General features: G+C 52.2%; 1 protein-coding gene across 1 annotated transcript in view; it reads left to right on the top strand.

Annotated features, from left to right (window-relative positions):
- Window positions 1–6,824, top strand: part of LOC101651542 (cytochrome c oxidase subunit 7A-related protein, mitochondrial) — a 13,664-nt gene extending 6,840 nt beyond the window's left edge. The window contains exons 2-3 of the mRNA XM_004699774.2: window positions 4,644–4,772; window positions 6,045–6,824. Coding sequence (XP_004699831.1) covers window positions 4,644–4,772; window positions 6,045–6,185 — 270 coding nt within the window. The 3' untranslated portion in view covers window positions 6,186–6,824. The remainder of the gene's footprint in view (window positions 1–4,643; window positions 4,773–6,044) is intronic.
- The last annotated feature ends 7,711 nt before the right edge of the window (window positions 6,825–14,535 follow it).

The following is a 14,535-nucleotide window of genomic DNA, read 5'->3' as shown; positions in this document are numbered from 1 at the left end:
AGAGGAGAGAATGCTTGGTTTTGGGGAATAGAGGTGTAGAACAAGAAGGACCTAGGATGGTGGGGTCTAATGTCAGAAATAAGTAGGAACTTACAAAGTGCTTGAGTTATAATAAGAGTCTTGTCCAGACTTTGAAATAGGCCATTCTTCTTACCTGCGACTCAGTGATGTAAGGTTTATGACTAAAGTAAAGAGCACCCTGCCGGAAGTAGAGCAGGAGAGAGCCGGGTGGGGCACCTGTTATACACTAAATAGTTCAGGGCCTTCTGAGTAGGAATGGAGAGTCAGACTGTTAGCAAGAATTTAAAATGGGGTTTGGATTCAGTGACACTTGATTGATTTTTTTTAGGTTTGAACAGTTTTTAACTGTTTTCTCAATGTCAGCTGTCTGCCATCAGTGCTCATTTACATGACTGGTTCGGAATTGTTCAATTGTACGTTGTGGCTGATGCTGTGACCTTTCTTAACATATATTTGTACGTTCAGCAACTATCTGCGGAGTGACTTCTCTGTGCAAGTTGTTTTTCAGGTCTGGGAATAGAACAGTGATCAAAACCTTCCACCATCCTGCCCTCAGGTAGCTTCAGTTGTGGAGGGGTTGTGGCCTGGGTGGGGTGGGCAGGAAATCATGTGTTTCATAGTGATTAAAACAAAGAAGGGTGAGAGCTGCAGTCGGTGGTCAGGGAAGGGCTCACTGAAGGAGGCAGGGAGGCGGTGGCTCTCCGGAAAGAGCATTCCAAGCTAAGGGGACTCGTCGGTGCCTGAGAGGTTCAAGAAGCTGGTCCAGAGGGAGGAGGGATGTCAGGACATGCAGTCTGGTTGGCCCTTTAAAAGCCACTGCGAGAACCTTGGCGTTTACTCGGTGAGCTGTGGAGCTTTGGCAGTTTGAGCCGAGTAATGACGTCCTCTGTTTCAATAGAATTGCCGCACTAAGTGGTCTACAGCGAGGGCTGCAGGCGGAGTGACCATTTATAAGGGCATTTGGAAAAAAATCAAGTGCAAGATGATGGTGGCTGGGATCAGGTTTTGGATTGGTGGAGATGGGTGCGAAGTGGTTTGAATTTATTTTGGAAGTCAGAGCCCAAAGGATTTACAACGATTCAAGGTTTTCCGCCTGAGTCCACAAGGATAGTGCTGTCATTTATTGAGATAGAGACAACATCAGCTCATGGTGGTATGAGGTGCCATCAAATCGATTCTGACTCATAGCGACCCTACGTACGACAGAATGAAAACTGCCCGGTCCTGGGCCATCCGCAAAGCTGTTGTTATGTTTGAGCCAATCAGTGCAGCCGTTCTTTGTGCCAGTCCTCTTTCTCTGCCCCTCCACTTTACCGAGCACGACGCCCTTCTCCAGGAACTGTTCTCTCCTGACCACGTGTGCAGAGTACATGAGATGAAGTCTCACCGTCCTTGCCTCTAAGGAACATTCAGTCTGTACCTCTTCCAAGACAGATTGTTAGTCCTTTTGGCAGTCCCGTAATTTCAGTACATCGATTCTTTAGTGTCCCATAGTCAGTGTCCACCTTTCACATGCATGGAGACGATTGGGGCAGGTGCACCTTAATCCTCAAAGTAAGATTCCTTGCATTTCAGCCCTCTAAAGAGCTCTTGTGCAGATTTACCCAATGCAGTGTGCCATTGGACCTCTTTACTGCTGCTTCAGTCAACATTGATTCTGGATTCAGAAAACATGAAAACCATGACCACTTCAACCTTTCTCTGTTTATTACGACACTACCTACTGGTCCAGATGTGAGGATTTGGGCCTTCTCTACATTGAGTTGATGAGACACAGGGGAAGAGGTCACTTTGGACACCTTTCCTGAAACATTAGAAACACAGACTGCCCTTAAGTTGCTAATCAGTTGAGTGATGGGTAGGTGAAGTACCTCACCCCCAAATTCATCCCTTTTACCTTGGGGATGATGACAGATAAATTATTGATGGTCTGGAGTATTAAAAATGCGTAAGCTTGAAGGCCAGCTTCTTTACAGAACCTCTGCGCTGTCTTAATCATGTGTAACACGGGCTGATAACACCTCATTTGCAGGATCTCAAGGAGCAAAATCAGACAATTATGAAGATGTATATTATAAACGAAGGTGTAGGATTTTACACAGACAATAAAGATGCATCTGGAAAACGATTGGAGAATATACAGTTCCGAGTAATTGATGGGATAAGAGGATAAGATTATAGCTAAGTTTTAAAATTCTACACCCCATACTTTACAGCATTGTAAGTGGAAACACTTAAAGCTATTAAGGTGGTTGGTACTCCTCTCGAGATGATAGTGTTCAAAAACTTTGTAGTAGTTTTGAATTATTTGATGGGTGAATAAACACAAAGCAATTAGGTGTAATCCCTTCTAAGAATGCTCTCCCAGTCCTCCTGTCAAAACATGAATTTCATTCAAACCATTTTTGGACTGCTTGGTAGGAAGGGTTTTTTAATTCTGCATTCAAGGGGAAATAATCCTTAGAGAAAATACAATGAGCTCACGAAATGATGGAGGGTTTCTAAAATGCTGCAATTCAAGAGATCATTTTTAGCTTTGCTCTCTCAGGAGTTTAAAAATGAGAACCCGCTGCTTCTGACTCACGGTGACTGCATGGGGACAGGGTGGAGCTGAGCCCTGTATGGAAGAAGCCCTGGCGGCCCAGCGGTTGAGGCGTCAGTGCAAACACAGGTCAGCACTTTGGGCCCTCCAGCCTGCTCAGATCTGTTCCCTCAGGACTGCAGCCCCGCCCTTGGGCAGGCACTTCTACCCTCTGGTCTCAGGGGGCAGCTGGGAGGTGAAATAGCCTCAGCCCAACAGCAGTCAGTCAGCAGTTGAGCGAAAGTCATTTCCGCCTCTCACGGACCTCACCTCTAGTTAGGGCCTCTCCTTCCCATCCCGAACTCCCTCTGAGCCCCAGACGGTGTGAAACAGCAAATGTAGGCCAACAACTGGCAGACTTAAAAAAAAAAAGATTGTTGTGTGGGAGTGATTGTGGTGGCATAGTAAAAGTTGGACCACACTGGATTTTAGCGAGGCTTGAATATCAAACCGTGGCTCCTGCCATCTTAGGCAGGTTACCTTCTGGGATCAAGTTTTCTCCTCAGGACTGACAGATCATGTGTGTGCGGTGCACGGCACGGTAGCAGGCACACACCAGGGGCGAGGTAGACGGTGCCGCTGGGTCCTGCTTGCATCAAGGCAGGGGCACTTGCGTGGGCATCTAGTGGGGAGTAAGTGCTCAGGGCAGCGTGTTGAATGGACCCACTAGCAGAAAAGGCCAGCTGTCTCCATTCTGCTGGGAGGAAGCCAGTCTGCTTGAATCCCTTCGGCTGCCTGCTGCTCCTGCCGTCTGCTTGGTGTCCCTGCGTGAGCCTTAGAATTGGGCTTGTCAGCTGTGCCATTTTGGATTCACTTGAAGAGATCAAGAACCGAAGTCCAGTGACTACATTCGTTTGGGCAAGGCGTGTCTCTCTTCTTTTTAAAACCAACAGGCTGGACCCGAGCTCCGTTTGCAAAGCATTTTTCTCCCCTCGCTAGAATTTAAAACGCAAAGTTGCTTTTGTCGATGTGTATGTAGCTCCTAGTTTTAATCAGCAGATAGTTGGGGAGAACTGGCCGTGGAGATGTAACGAGGGTTGACGCCTTCAAATACAAATCCAGAGTGCCCTCAGGCTCATTCCCTTCTGCTGAGCTGCCCTCCTTTCTCCTGGGGGCGAGGTTGCTGCACGCCGCCCTGGTCACCCCCTGCTCCCCGTCAGTCACTGTACTGAGTACACGCTGTCGGTGGGACACTGGATTAGGCGTGCATTTACTTCTTGGAGCCCTTTCCAGGAACCCGGGTGGTGGCCCAGTGGTTAAAGTGTGAGCTGTTAACACAAAAAGGCCGTTTGAACCACTGCTCGCTCACTCCCCGGGAGAAAGGGGGCAGGCTGCATCCGGAATAGCTTACAGCCTTGGAAACCCTGCCGTCAGGTCTTTCCCATAGGCCTGTTATGAATTGGAATCGATTTGAAGGAAGTGAGTTTGGGTGTTGGTTTTCCAGCCGTTTGGTGGTAGGGACTGCGGCTTCTATTTATGCCCATCTTACAGATGAGAGAGCTGCCGTCTCCAAACATATGGGCTTACAAATAATATTTTGTTTTGTTCTCACTTTTTGTCCTTAAGCATAAGTTTTGAATAATTTCAGACTCTCCCACAGATGGAGTGTGGCTTTACTGTGTGTCTGGCAGTGCCTGTGCCGTCCCCTCGGGAGAAGCCTCTCTGTGACATCAGCTAACGGGAAGCGGGCTGCTCTGCTGGCCAGGGGCTTACAGATCACAAATGCTAGGCTGGGTGGGTAGTTCCAGACACGGTCGATATATAGCCTGTGTCTCTGGAGGCCCAGGCTGGGCCCTTGTTGTGACTGTGTGTTCACCCCATCAGTCTTAATGGCAAGGACCTCTTGACAGACTTTGCTTTGGGAAGTGAGCTGGGGTCCAGGGTGTTTTAGTCAGAATTTGAGAACCACGGAAAGGCTGGAAGAGTCTGCGCACCCCTCTCGTGGGTGGAATGGTGACTGCCACTACCCGGACAGCCCGCTCTCAGAAAGGTGTGTTCAGGTGAGACAGGTGTCCACATGACTGTCTTCTTCCCCCTGCAGGGATTGAAGCCCATCATCGCCACCGAAGCGCCGCCTATCATATTTGCCACACCAACTAAGCTCACCGCTGACCCGGCCTATGATTACGCTGGGAAAAACAAAGTCCCTGAGCTGCAGAAGTTTTTCCAGGTGAGGGAAGAGACTGAGGAGAGGGGCCGTTTAAACCTCTTAAGAAATGGAGTCTTAACTAAAACTCTACTGAGTTTGGAATATAAACTCATAGAGCTGTATGTCAGGGGAGGGTGGCGAGTGTTTTCGTCATTCTAGAGGGTGCTGTTCCATGAACATGTGTCTCCCTCCCCCGTGGTTGGGGAGACGGCAGCACATACAATGGCTCTGAGTAACTCACCCAACACGGAGGACTGGGGGATCCATGCGCTGATGTTTGCAGTAAGTTTTCTTGATATTGAGCAATTGTTGCTTGATATTGAATTCATTCTTTGCTTGTTATTAAAATCCAGTGAAGTGTTGCTAGAACCAGAGGAGACCAATTTGAAATATTAAAGTTCAGTAGATTGGTTCTGGTTCAGGGTGGCCCTCTACAGAGGGAGGGTTCCCAAGACGAGTCTCGATGGAAGCTGACTGTCTCGCCTGTCTCCCTTGGAGAGGCTGCTGGAATGGAACCACTGGCTTACGGGTTAGCAGCCCAGTGCTTAACCCGCTGCAGCACCAGAGCTCCACGGAGACATGGGGGCCTGGCTGCATCTCGGGCGCCATGGAGGTAGCCGTGCCTGGGATGCTGTTGCTGGTGGAGAGCGCCCCTTCCTCAAGATCACTTGGGATCCAGGGCGAGCATAGGGTTAACGCATGCTTAATTTGTATCACGTTAATCGCTTTTATCGCATAATTAAGACTCAAGGGGACATTCGGGGCCTTGAGATGTGGGGTAAAGGTTTTAGAGATAAGTAAATTAATTAAACATCCCACAGAATCTCCTTATTAAACAGGTTTATCAGCTTACAGGAGAGAAAGCGGTTGGATATAAACGACCTTGTCCCTGGTCACTGGGCTGGCGTGCTTAGAGCCCACCGAAGCGGGTGATGCAGTGGTTCGGGCCCTGGGCCTGCCTGCTGCTCTTTGATCATTCCTTAGCCTTTCAGAGCCCACCAGGGCCCTGTTCCTAGTTTAGCAGCATGTGGGAAATTCTTTAGAAACGTGGAATGGGTTGCATGTCTGTTCCCTGGGGCTGCATTCTGGAGTGAAGTTGGACTTCCAGGCTGTAGCTGTAACAATGAGGAAATGCACTCAAATTTCAGTTCATGTGCTGATGGATTTGGGCTTTTTCCACTGCCGGACGGTGATGGATTAGTGGCAAAGTAGAAATTTGTTCTTTATTGGCCTGACGTGTAAACTCTGTTCTTGGTCCTACCAACCGTGTCCATGTTAATTCTTTCCTTCCAGAAATCTGACGGCGTGCCCGTCCACCTGAAGCGGGGCCTGCCTGACCAGATGCTGTACCGGACCACGATGGCGCTGACACTGGGCGGGACCATCTACTGCCTCATCGCCCTCTACATGGCTTCCCAGCCCCGGAACAAATGAGCTTGCTTCCAGGACTGAGGGCTTTGGGGCATAAATCCCTTGACGTTTCCTTTCTCTTTTTTTCTTTCATTTTCAAAGCTTTGAATGGGCTACCTAATATTTTTTTGTAAGAAAAATGGAAAAGTTATGAAAATACCCTAGGCATGTTCACGAAGTGCACATGGCCTGTCATGTAAACAAACGAGTCTGGGCCCCGGTTTTCCCGGAGGTGCCAGCTGCCGGTCGTGCGTGTTCCAGAGTGAGGGATGGGTGCGGGAGCCTTTCTGGGTTTGGGTGTGACCCAGGAAGGCAGAGGGGCCAAGCCCCGGTGCGTGGACTTGGAGTGGGCGTTTGTAGTCACCCTGGGGATGTTCCCGACATGCAGTACAATGTTAATGGAAGTTCTCTGCAGCCTGCCTCTGTTCCTGGGCTGTTTGTTTCAAAGGGTGGTTTGCCTCGCCTCAGTTCTTCCTGAAATCTCCTGTGTAGTAAGCATTATGTGTTTATTCCCCCACGGGAACAGCGAACGTCTGTTTAGGGTTGCACTTTAGACCCCCGGTCTGTTTCATTAATGCAGCTGTGCCCCAAATTCTCCTTTAACTTTTAAAAATGGGTTTAAATTATCATTTCTTTTGACTGGAATAAATACGTGAATGGAAATTCTCAAGTTTGAAGTTTTCTTAAAATAACCTTTCAGAATAACGCCAGAACACTGGAGACGATTTACACCTGTGTCTAATTTTTTTTTTAATTAGGCACCAGATAATCTTTACAAAACGATTCCTCAAAATCAAGTAACCGGAGGCTAATGGCATGCTGATGATTACCATCTGGTTCCCGAGGAGAAAGCTGCCGGGCCTGCCGTGAAGCGGCCTGAGACAGGCCGCTCGCTGAGATTGTCATTTCCTGTGCTGAGGCGGCCCTGTGTGATTGTTGGACAAAGGTGGGGTTTTATGATGTGCAAAATGTGGGCTGTGACCTGACACAGCAGAGAAGAGCGACCCCTGGAGGAGGATTAAACAGGGTGCTTGGAACGCCAACAGCACGACTTCCTACTCTGGGTGATGGGCAACACCAACAACCCTAGTGCAGCCGCTCCCTTGGTGCCCCGTCCTGGCGGAGCCGGCTCACCTGCGGGGGCTGCAGTGGGCTCAGGTGTCGCTCGCTGGAGGTTGAGGTGGTTATCCGGCCTTGTTACGGAGTTCTGTCAAGGGCACATTCCACTCTGCTACAGGCCTCCGCCTGAGGGCAGTCAGCTCCACCCGAGGGCAGTCAGCTCCACCTGAGGGCAGTCAGCTCAGTGGAGCTCTGGGGGTCAATAAACCCAGCTCGCTGACTTAAGTTCCCAGAGGCGCCCTGCTCCGCGAGCCAGCCTCCTGCAGCCCAGCAGCCAGCTTTCCTCGCTCTGGGTTGCGAGATCCCAGCACCGTTCCTTGCTCTGCCTGTGGTTCTGCTGCTGCTGCTCTGAGACAGCTGTCATCTGGATTCTGGAGGCTCACTCATCCAGAGGACACACTTCACTCCTGGCTCTTGCTTAAGGTGACCAGATTTTAACATTGGTAAAGCGGGACACCATTGACCGGGGGTGGGGGTGGTGGTTCTTGATTAAGTATTTGGTCTATATTTCCCTTCCCGTTCTCCCGTCGTTCCCTAGCTTGTCGTGCATTCTTTCAAAAAATCGGGACTTTTTTAAAACGCCGCGGGACACGGGATAAATTGTTAAAAAAACGGAACGTCTGGTCACCTTACTCTTGCTGGTAAAAAGATTCCTCCCTCTGCTTCTCCGGGGACACGTTTTCTACACAGCAGGATGGCATTCCAGGGAGTCCTGTTTGCAGTTACTCAGAGGTGAATCTGATCAGTGTCTTCCCCCACCTTCTTACTGGACCCGGGGAGGGAAAGGTCGTTTGGTGGGAGTTAGAGACTTTAGCCAGAAGAGCCACGTTCAGCAGTTCACTGCCCCTGCAGCTGGGCCGTAAGAGACCTCCATGTGTTTCTTTGAGAAACTGCTGGTCTGTTCCAAATCAGCGGCGCCATTTTACATCGCCACCAGCCCTTACAGTTGTTTTTGTTTTTCTTTCGGGACCAGGATCCAGTCAAGGGTCCCACTGTGCATTTTGTTACCATGCCATTTCCCTCCCCTGGGCTAGAACTGCCCGGAACAGGCTTCAGAACACTAGCCTACTTGCCGGGTCCAGGATGGCTGTTTGCGGGATATCCCTCATTTGGATTTGCCCAATTGTCTGCTTATGGTTGGATTCAGGTTTTTGCATTTTTCTCTCCGAGGTGGTGTGGTGTCTAGAGATAGGCAGTAGAGTGTCCGCTGGCAGAGTGGGAGAGAGCGCTGGAAATGGCAGGATGTCTGGACGGGGGATCTCGGCAGCCTGGGATAATTCATCTGAAGCCTGCAGGCGTCAGACCTAGGCTGATTCTAAACTCCACCGTCATCCAACCCAAGGCTCTTGATCCTGACCTTTGCGTGCCCAGGCAAGGTCCAGCTGAGGGGAGAGCATGGAGCGGTTTATGACTGGACCTGAAAATAGAACCAGTCCCGCAATTGGTCTGTTCATAAGCCAGAGATGCAGACAGCCAAGTGCCCCACACCTGGTAAAACCCCTCACACCTGGTAAAACCCCTGGACCGCAGTTCATTCAGCAGCCACTCACTCGAATACCACCTGCTGCGTCAGGTGCTTTCTTTCCTTTGAACGAACTCTGCTTTCCGCTGGCTGCTTGGGGCCCGTGAGTCTGTTCTTCGGTTCGGGAGACCAGGAGCTACTGGACACAGCAGAGCAGTCGCAACAGTGTCCTCCGTGTACCAGGTGGCGATTGAGACCAGTTTGTCTCGTTACTGGTGGCTTGACGTTGGGTCACTTGATTAAGAGATTATCTGCCAGACTTCTCCCTTGTAGAGTCCCCTCTGTAAATCACCTGTCCCTTGGGAGTGACAGTGACCCTGGCTACCCTGTCCCAGGTGTGCACCCAGTGAGAGTCCGTCACTACCAAGGAGGTTGTAGAGTCGCTTTCTGCCCCCCAGTCGTGCGTGTTTGTGCTGGCGTTCCTCTGCGGCGAAGCTGGCCGGTGTGTGCATAGCTGCCCATCTGCCTGCTGTGGGCCGTCAGACCCCGGGGGCCGTCTTGCAGCCTGGCCTTAGAGGGTGCTTGCCCCAAATCCTGCCCTTCCTCCCGGCGCTTCATTGGCTGGTAGGAGCACATCCCGCCAGGCACCGGGACCCAGGGGCCATCAGATTCCCTTATCCTTGACAAGCACTGGGGCTATGTCTAAGGAAACCCCTATGAAAAAGATTGTTGGGGTTGTTTTCAGGTTTTCTCACCATCTCTTAGGGTCACAAGCGCTCAAGGTTGTGATACTGCTGGTGGTGAGGAATTCTGCTGGTCCCCCACCTGCTGCTGGAAAGGTCCATGGCCCTGAGATGTGTCACAGTCATGTGGCTATGCCATAGGACCCGGTTGGAATCTGTGCCAACTTAAGACATCCTATTCAGATGGAAGTCTGCTGAACGTGCCTCGGGCTTTTGCAACAATGGTGGGGGAGCTGCCGGGATGCTGGGATCTATGTCAGTTCTCTTAGTGGGAACGGTGGGGAGCCCTGGTGGCATAGTGGTTACGAGCTGGGCTGGGATCCGCAAGGTCAGCAGTTTGAAACTACCAGCCACTTCGAGGGAGAAGATGGGGCTTTCTTCTCCCATAAACAATTGCAGTTTCAGAAACTCACAGGGGGCAGTTCTACCCTGTCCTATAGGCTCGCTGTGAGCCAGCATCAACTGATGGCCCTGGGTTTCACTTTGGATTTTACTGGGAAGCATCAATGCAGGAAAGATTGAAGCTGTCAAGGATTTCGTTTTACTTGAATCTGCAGTCGGTGCCGTGGCGAATCTGCTGCCCACGACAACTTGAGGACTAAGGTGCCGCTGACCCCAGTCATGGTATTTTCAGTCACCCCCAAATGCATGCGGCAGCCGGACGGTGGTCAGGAAGACGGGTGTTACTGCCGGCTTTCCCTCGGCCCCAGGAACAGAGAGGCAGAGTCACCGAGGCCGCAAACCACAAAGGAGTTTATTGACCAGCTCGAGCTAGGGCCCAGGTCCCAGAGCACCAACGCAGTGGCCTCCTCCGAGAGGAGGACCCCGGCCTGGGGCAGAAGCCAAGCTTTTATACTCTACAGGTGACATACACTGGGTGAAACGAGCCCCCTCACCCTCCCATAGTTCACTGACTTCATCTGGAGACAATTGGTGTGTAGATCATTTTGGTTGACTGAGCCAGTCAACTCTCGGTCGTTCCATTTGTGGTCACTCACGACTTTCCAGGTGTGGTCAGCGTCATTGTGATCACTCAGGCCTTTCCAGATGTGGTCAGTCATTTCGGGGGAGAGGGTGACTTTGTTAGAGAAATGAAACTCAGGCCTGCCTTAAGAGGCTCGGCCTGTCGTGGAGTCACCGCTGCCTTACATGGGAAGAAGTGGTGCTTCTTAATTCTGGTGCCAGTGAAGAGTACTGACGAGACTGGCCTGCCCAAAGAATGAACAGAGTTGCCGAAGGAAGTACAGCCATCATGCTCCTGAGAAGCATGGCGAATGAGAGATGATCAGGATAGACGAGTTCCTGGAAAACATGGTCATGTTTGCTAAAATACAGGTCAGCAAAAAGAGGAAGCAGACCCCAGTAAGTCAATGGACTCATAATTCTGAGGGTGGCGCAGAGGCAGTGTCTTGTGTAGTACCCAGAGTCACTGTGAGTTGATTCTATGGTGCCTCCACACCACCCATGGGAGGGAGGGCGGGAGGCCGGTCCCTGGGTGGAGCAAACAGCTCACATGCCCAGCTGGTCATGGAAAGGCTGGATGCCCGATCTACCCAGAGACACTTCAGAAGCAGCCCTGGCAATCGCCTTCCAGACAAGTCAGCCCCGGGAGCCCTCTGGGCACAGTGCCACTCCAACACATAGGGGCACCAGGAGTCAGACTGACTCAGCACCTGGGTTGGTTTGGGCTTGAGGGAAGGCGTGGTAGTAGGAGTAGAGTGGACTGGTCGCTGGCGGAGGGGTCTGCTAGCCCAATACCCACTTCTGGGTTCTGGGTGAGCCAAGGCCACAGGGTAGGGGGGTCGTCCGGAAGGAGGTAGCCTGGGGGGTGGTGGGAGTATTGGTGTGCCTAAGCGCCTTGCCCCCTAGGAGGGTGGGAAAGCAATCAGAAGTCTCAGATTCCTAACGCCAACCAGGCCCCAAGCCTTGCCTTCCCTGCTCCTCCACACTCCTCTGCTTAGACCGTGAACTTGCAGTTCTACCACAGACTGGAAAGTTGAGTTACAGTGGAATGAGCTGATGTCGGCGTCAAAGTTCAGTGGTGTGTAATTAGAGCCACCCAGAGACAAGCCTGCTCCCAGGAAATCACTCTGACCGAATAATCAAAGAGAAGAAAGGTTAGGTTTGTGTTCCTGGCGAAGTTCCGTGTCTCCAAAACATGAATTTCATTAACCTTTCCTGAACCGCCGTTAAATTGCTTTCAATTAGTTGTCATTCTAATTAGAGTCACACGGAGGAGCCTTTGTTTATACAAGACATCTGTTTCCTTCTCTCTCCCGGAATTGCCTCCTGGAGAAGAAATGGTCATTTGGAAAAATTGTCCTAACTTGTGTCTGTCCATCCTGCTCAGAGTCGGGGCCTGGGCAAGGGTACCAAAAAGAAGGCAGCTGGGGGAGCCAGGCCTGTTCAAACGAGCCCCTGCTGCTGGGACCTGGGTGGGGGTGGGGTGTGTTTGTCACTGAGGAACCCCAGGGGCACAGTAGTTATGCATTGGGCTGTGAGCCACAAGGTCAGCAGATCAAAGCCGGTGAAAGATAGGAGTTACAGGACCCGTTCTGGCCTGACCTAAAGGGTCACTGTGGGTTGGCATCAACTCAATGGCAGTGAGATTTTTTGAGAGAGCTAGCCCAGTGGGCCCAACAAGCTGGGGCAGGGCTCAGGGGAGGTTGGGAGCTGGTGGGAGGCCTGGCCTTCCTCTTTGGAGATACCAGACTTCTCAGAACCCCCACCCAGCTCTTGGCTTCAGGACCTGGGCTGTGTGCTTGCTCCCTGCTTCCCTCTCTCCCTTCTCTGCCCCTGTCTGCCACCCCCAGCTCCTGAAATCCGGCAGCACCCCTGGCTCCTTCCAGATGCCCACCACAGAAGGTGTGGGTGGAGGGGGCTTCTCTCTGCTGTGTAATCAGCACACTGTGTTCTGTATTCCTGACCAACTAGGGATGTGTGACGTGCTACGACTAAAATAATCCCTGATCCAAGCCCAGATTCCTCGGCTGGGCCATTGCTGCCCCTGGAACTCGGGCTGCGTGGAGGTGGGATCCGCCCCAGGTCTGCTGGAGGGCGGAGGCACTCACTGCACCCTTGTGTTGTGTCTTGGGAAGGTGGACGTGTGGCAGGACCCCCCATTGGTGTTTTTTGGGACTCCATGCTGTGCTCCTGAGTCTGGGGTCTGACCCAGATCACATCACAGGCAGAAGGGGACACTATGTCCGAGTTCAGGCTCACAATGGAGAGAAGACAGGCCTGGGATTTCCAGGGTCACCAGCTCACGTGAGGGCACCGAGACACTGGACCCTATCCTGTTGGCACTCTTGTTTTCTGTCTCCCAGGCCTGCCTCGGCCCCTCACAAAGACCAGGTTCTTCCCCCCGCCCCCCCCCAAGGACTGTCAGTGCCCTGCCTGGGTTCCCCCACATACCCCACTTTTCCATGAGCAGAGCTTGGGCAAACTGCCTGCCTCCCAACTGGACTGGGCCCGTGCCCATCTTGACCATTGAGCACTGTCCCCTTTAAGCATGATCTCTGGCCGGCTTCACTCTGTGCTGAGTGGTGGGGACAGAGAGATGGCTCTGCCCTCTGGAGTGCAGGGCTGAGCACACCTGTGTGGAGGGTAGGAGCAGCATTGTGCAGAGGGGAAAGGCCCCAGGCAGTCTAAGTAGTTAAGGATCCCTGTGAGAGCCTGGGGACAGAGGGAAGGCCACCCTGGAGGGTCAGTGTAGGTGGACACTGCATGCTAGCTGGACATGAACAACGGGGTGGGGCAGGCACTCCCAGTGGGCTCCTGGAGAGGGGAGGTGTAGAGACTGGCCCTACACAGAGCTGGGTTTGGGACACAGTCTATATTGAGGAATGCAACTAGGCATTTGCAGTCCAGCAAAGGGGCTGACCTGGAGACAGCTGAGGGCTAGCTGTTCCGTGGTGACAGGGACGTGGACCGGAGACACCACGCTGGGGAGGGAGAGGGATGCAGCGGTCATGTGGTGTGAAAGGCTGCGTGACTGCCTCCTATGAACGTCAAACCAGGCAACACCAATCCGTACTGATGGAGGTCAGATAGAGGCTTCTGGGGGCGGGCCTCCGGAAGGACCACAAGCGGTGGCGAGTGTGCGAGCCCGATAGCTCCATCGCGCCCCCTGAGGGTGGTTTGTGGACACACACGCCAAACGGTGTTCTGCGCCTGATGACTTATCTCAAGTAATCTTCGGTGAAAAGGTGGGGGGCGACGGAGGACAGACCTGGACAAATTCGGAGGGACCAGAGTATATTAATGGGTCTCGGGGTGGGCAGGAGAGGGAGGGGGGGATTCTTTGCTTGGGGGACACCAACTTTCTGTTAATGGTGGGGGAACAATTTGGAAAAAGATTACATCAGGGGATATGCAAACCCTGAACCGTGTGTGTAAATATTGTTGAATTGGCAAAGGTCATAGTTTGTCTGCAATGAACGAAATGGCAAAGACAATGGCAAAAGGACCGTGTGTGTGTGTGTGTGTGTGTGGCAGGAGAGCGAGGAGCGTGCGGTTTTGAAGAAAGCCTGTGGTCATCGTGTTACTCAGGCGTCCAGGGTCACGCCATTGAGCTGGCTGCGCAGAACGTGGGCGTTGGGCCCGAGGGTGCCCGGGAGGCGTGTCCCCAGCTCTGTCCAGCGGATGACCCTGCGCAGGGGTCCCCCCCACCCCCCCCTGTGGCTTCCCGGTGCCCTTCCAGAAGAACCTGTGTTTAAATTTGATATGTTTAATTAAAAAGTTAATTAACTAGTGTAATTCAATTTAAAAGAACTCCCTTCTATTTCCGCGGGAGGGTTTCCCATGGAAACCACTTCAGCGTTGGTGGCTGTGAGCGGCCGCTTCATGAAGGGCATCTGCGGGCGTGTCCTGCGTTCCCCCAATCTGACGCATCCCTCGTGCAGGCGCGGTGGGGGGTGTGTGTGTGTCTTGGGGGACCACTTTCCACCTCGCGTCCTTGGCGAAATCCATTTCCGGGAGGACCCACTGTTGGCCGCCCAGGAATAACTTATCCCAACATCATTAGCAGGAATGTTTGCCCGGCTCTGCC

This window comes from Echinops telfairi, unplaced genomic scaffold (genome assembly GCF_000313985.2).
Source record: "Echinops telfairi isolate 266 unplaced genomic scaffold, ASM31398v2 ScPeMD7_7475;HRSCAF=8513, whole genome shotgun sequence".
NCBI classification, from domain to species: domain Eukaryota; kingdom Metazoa; phylum Chordata; class Mammalia; order Afrosoricida; family Tenrecidae; genus Echinops; species Echinops telfairi.
This window is presented reverse-complemented; position numbering and strand designations above follow the sequence as displayed.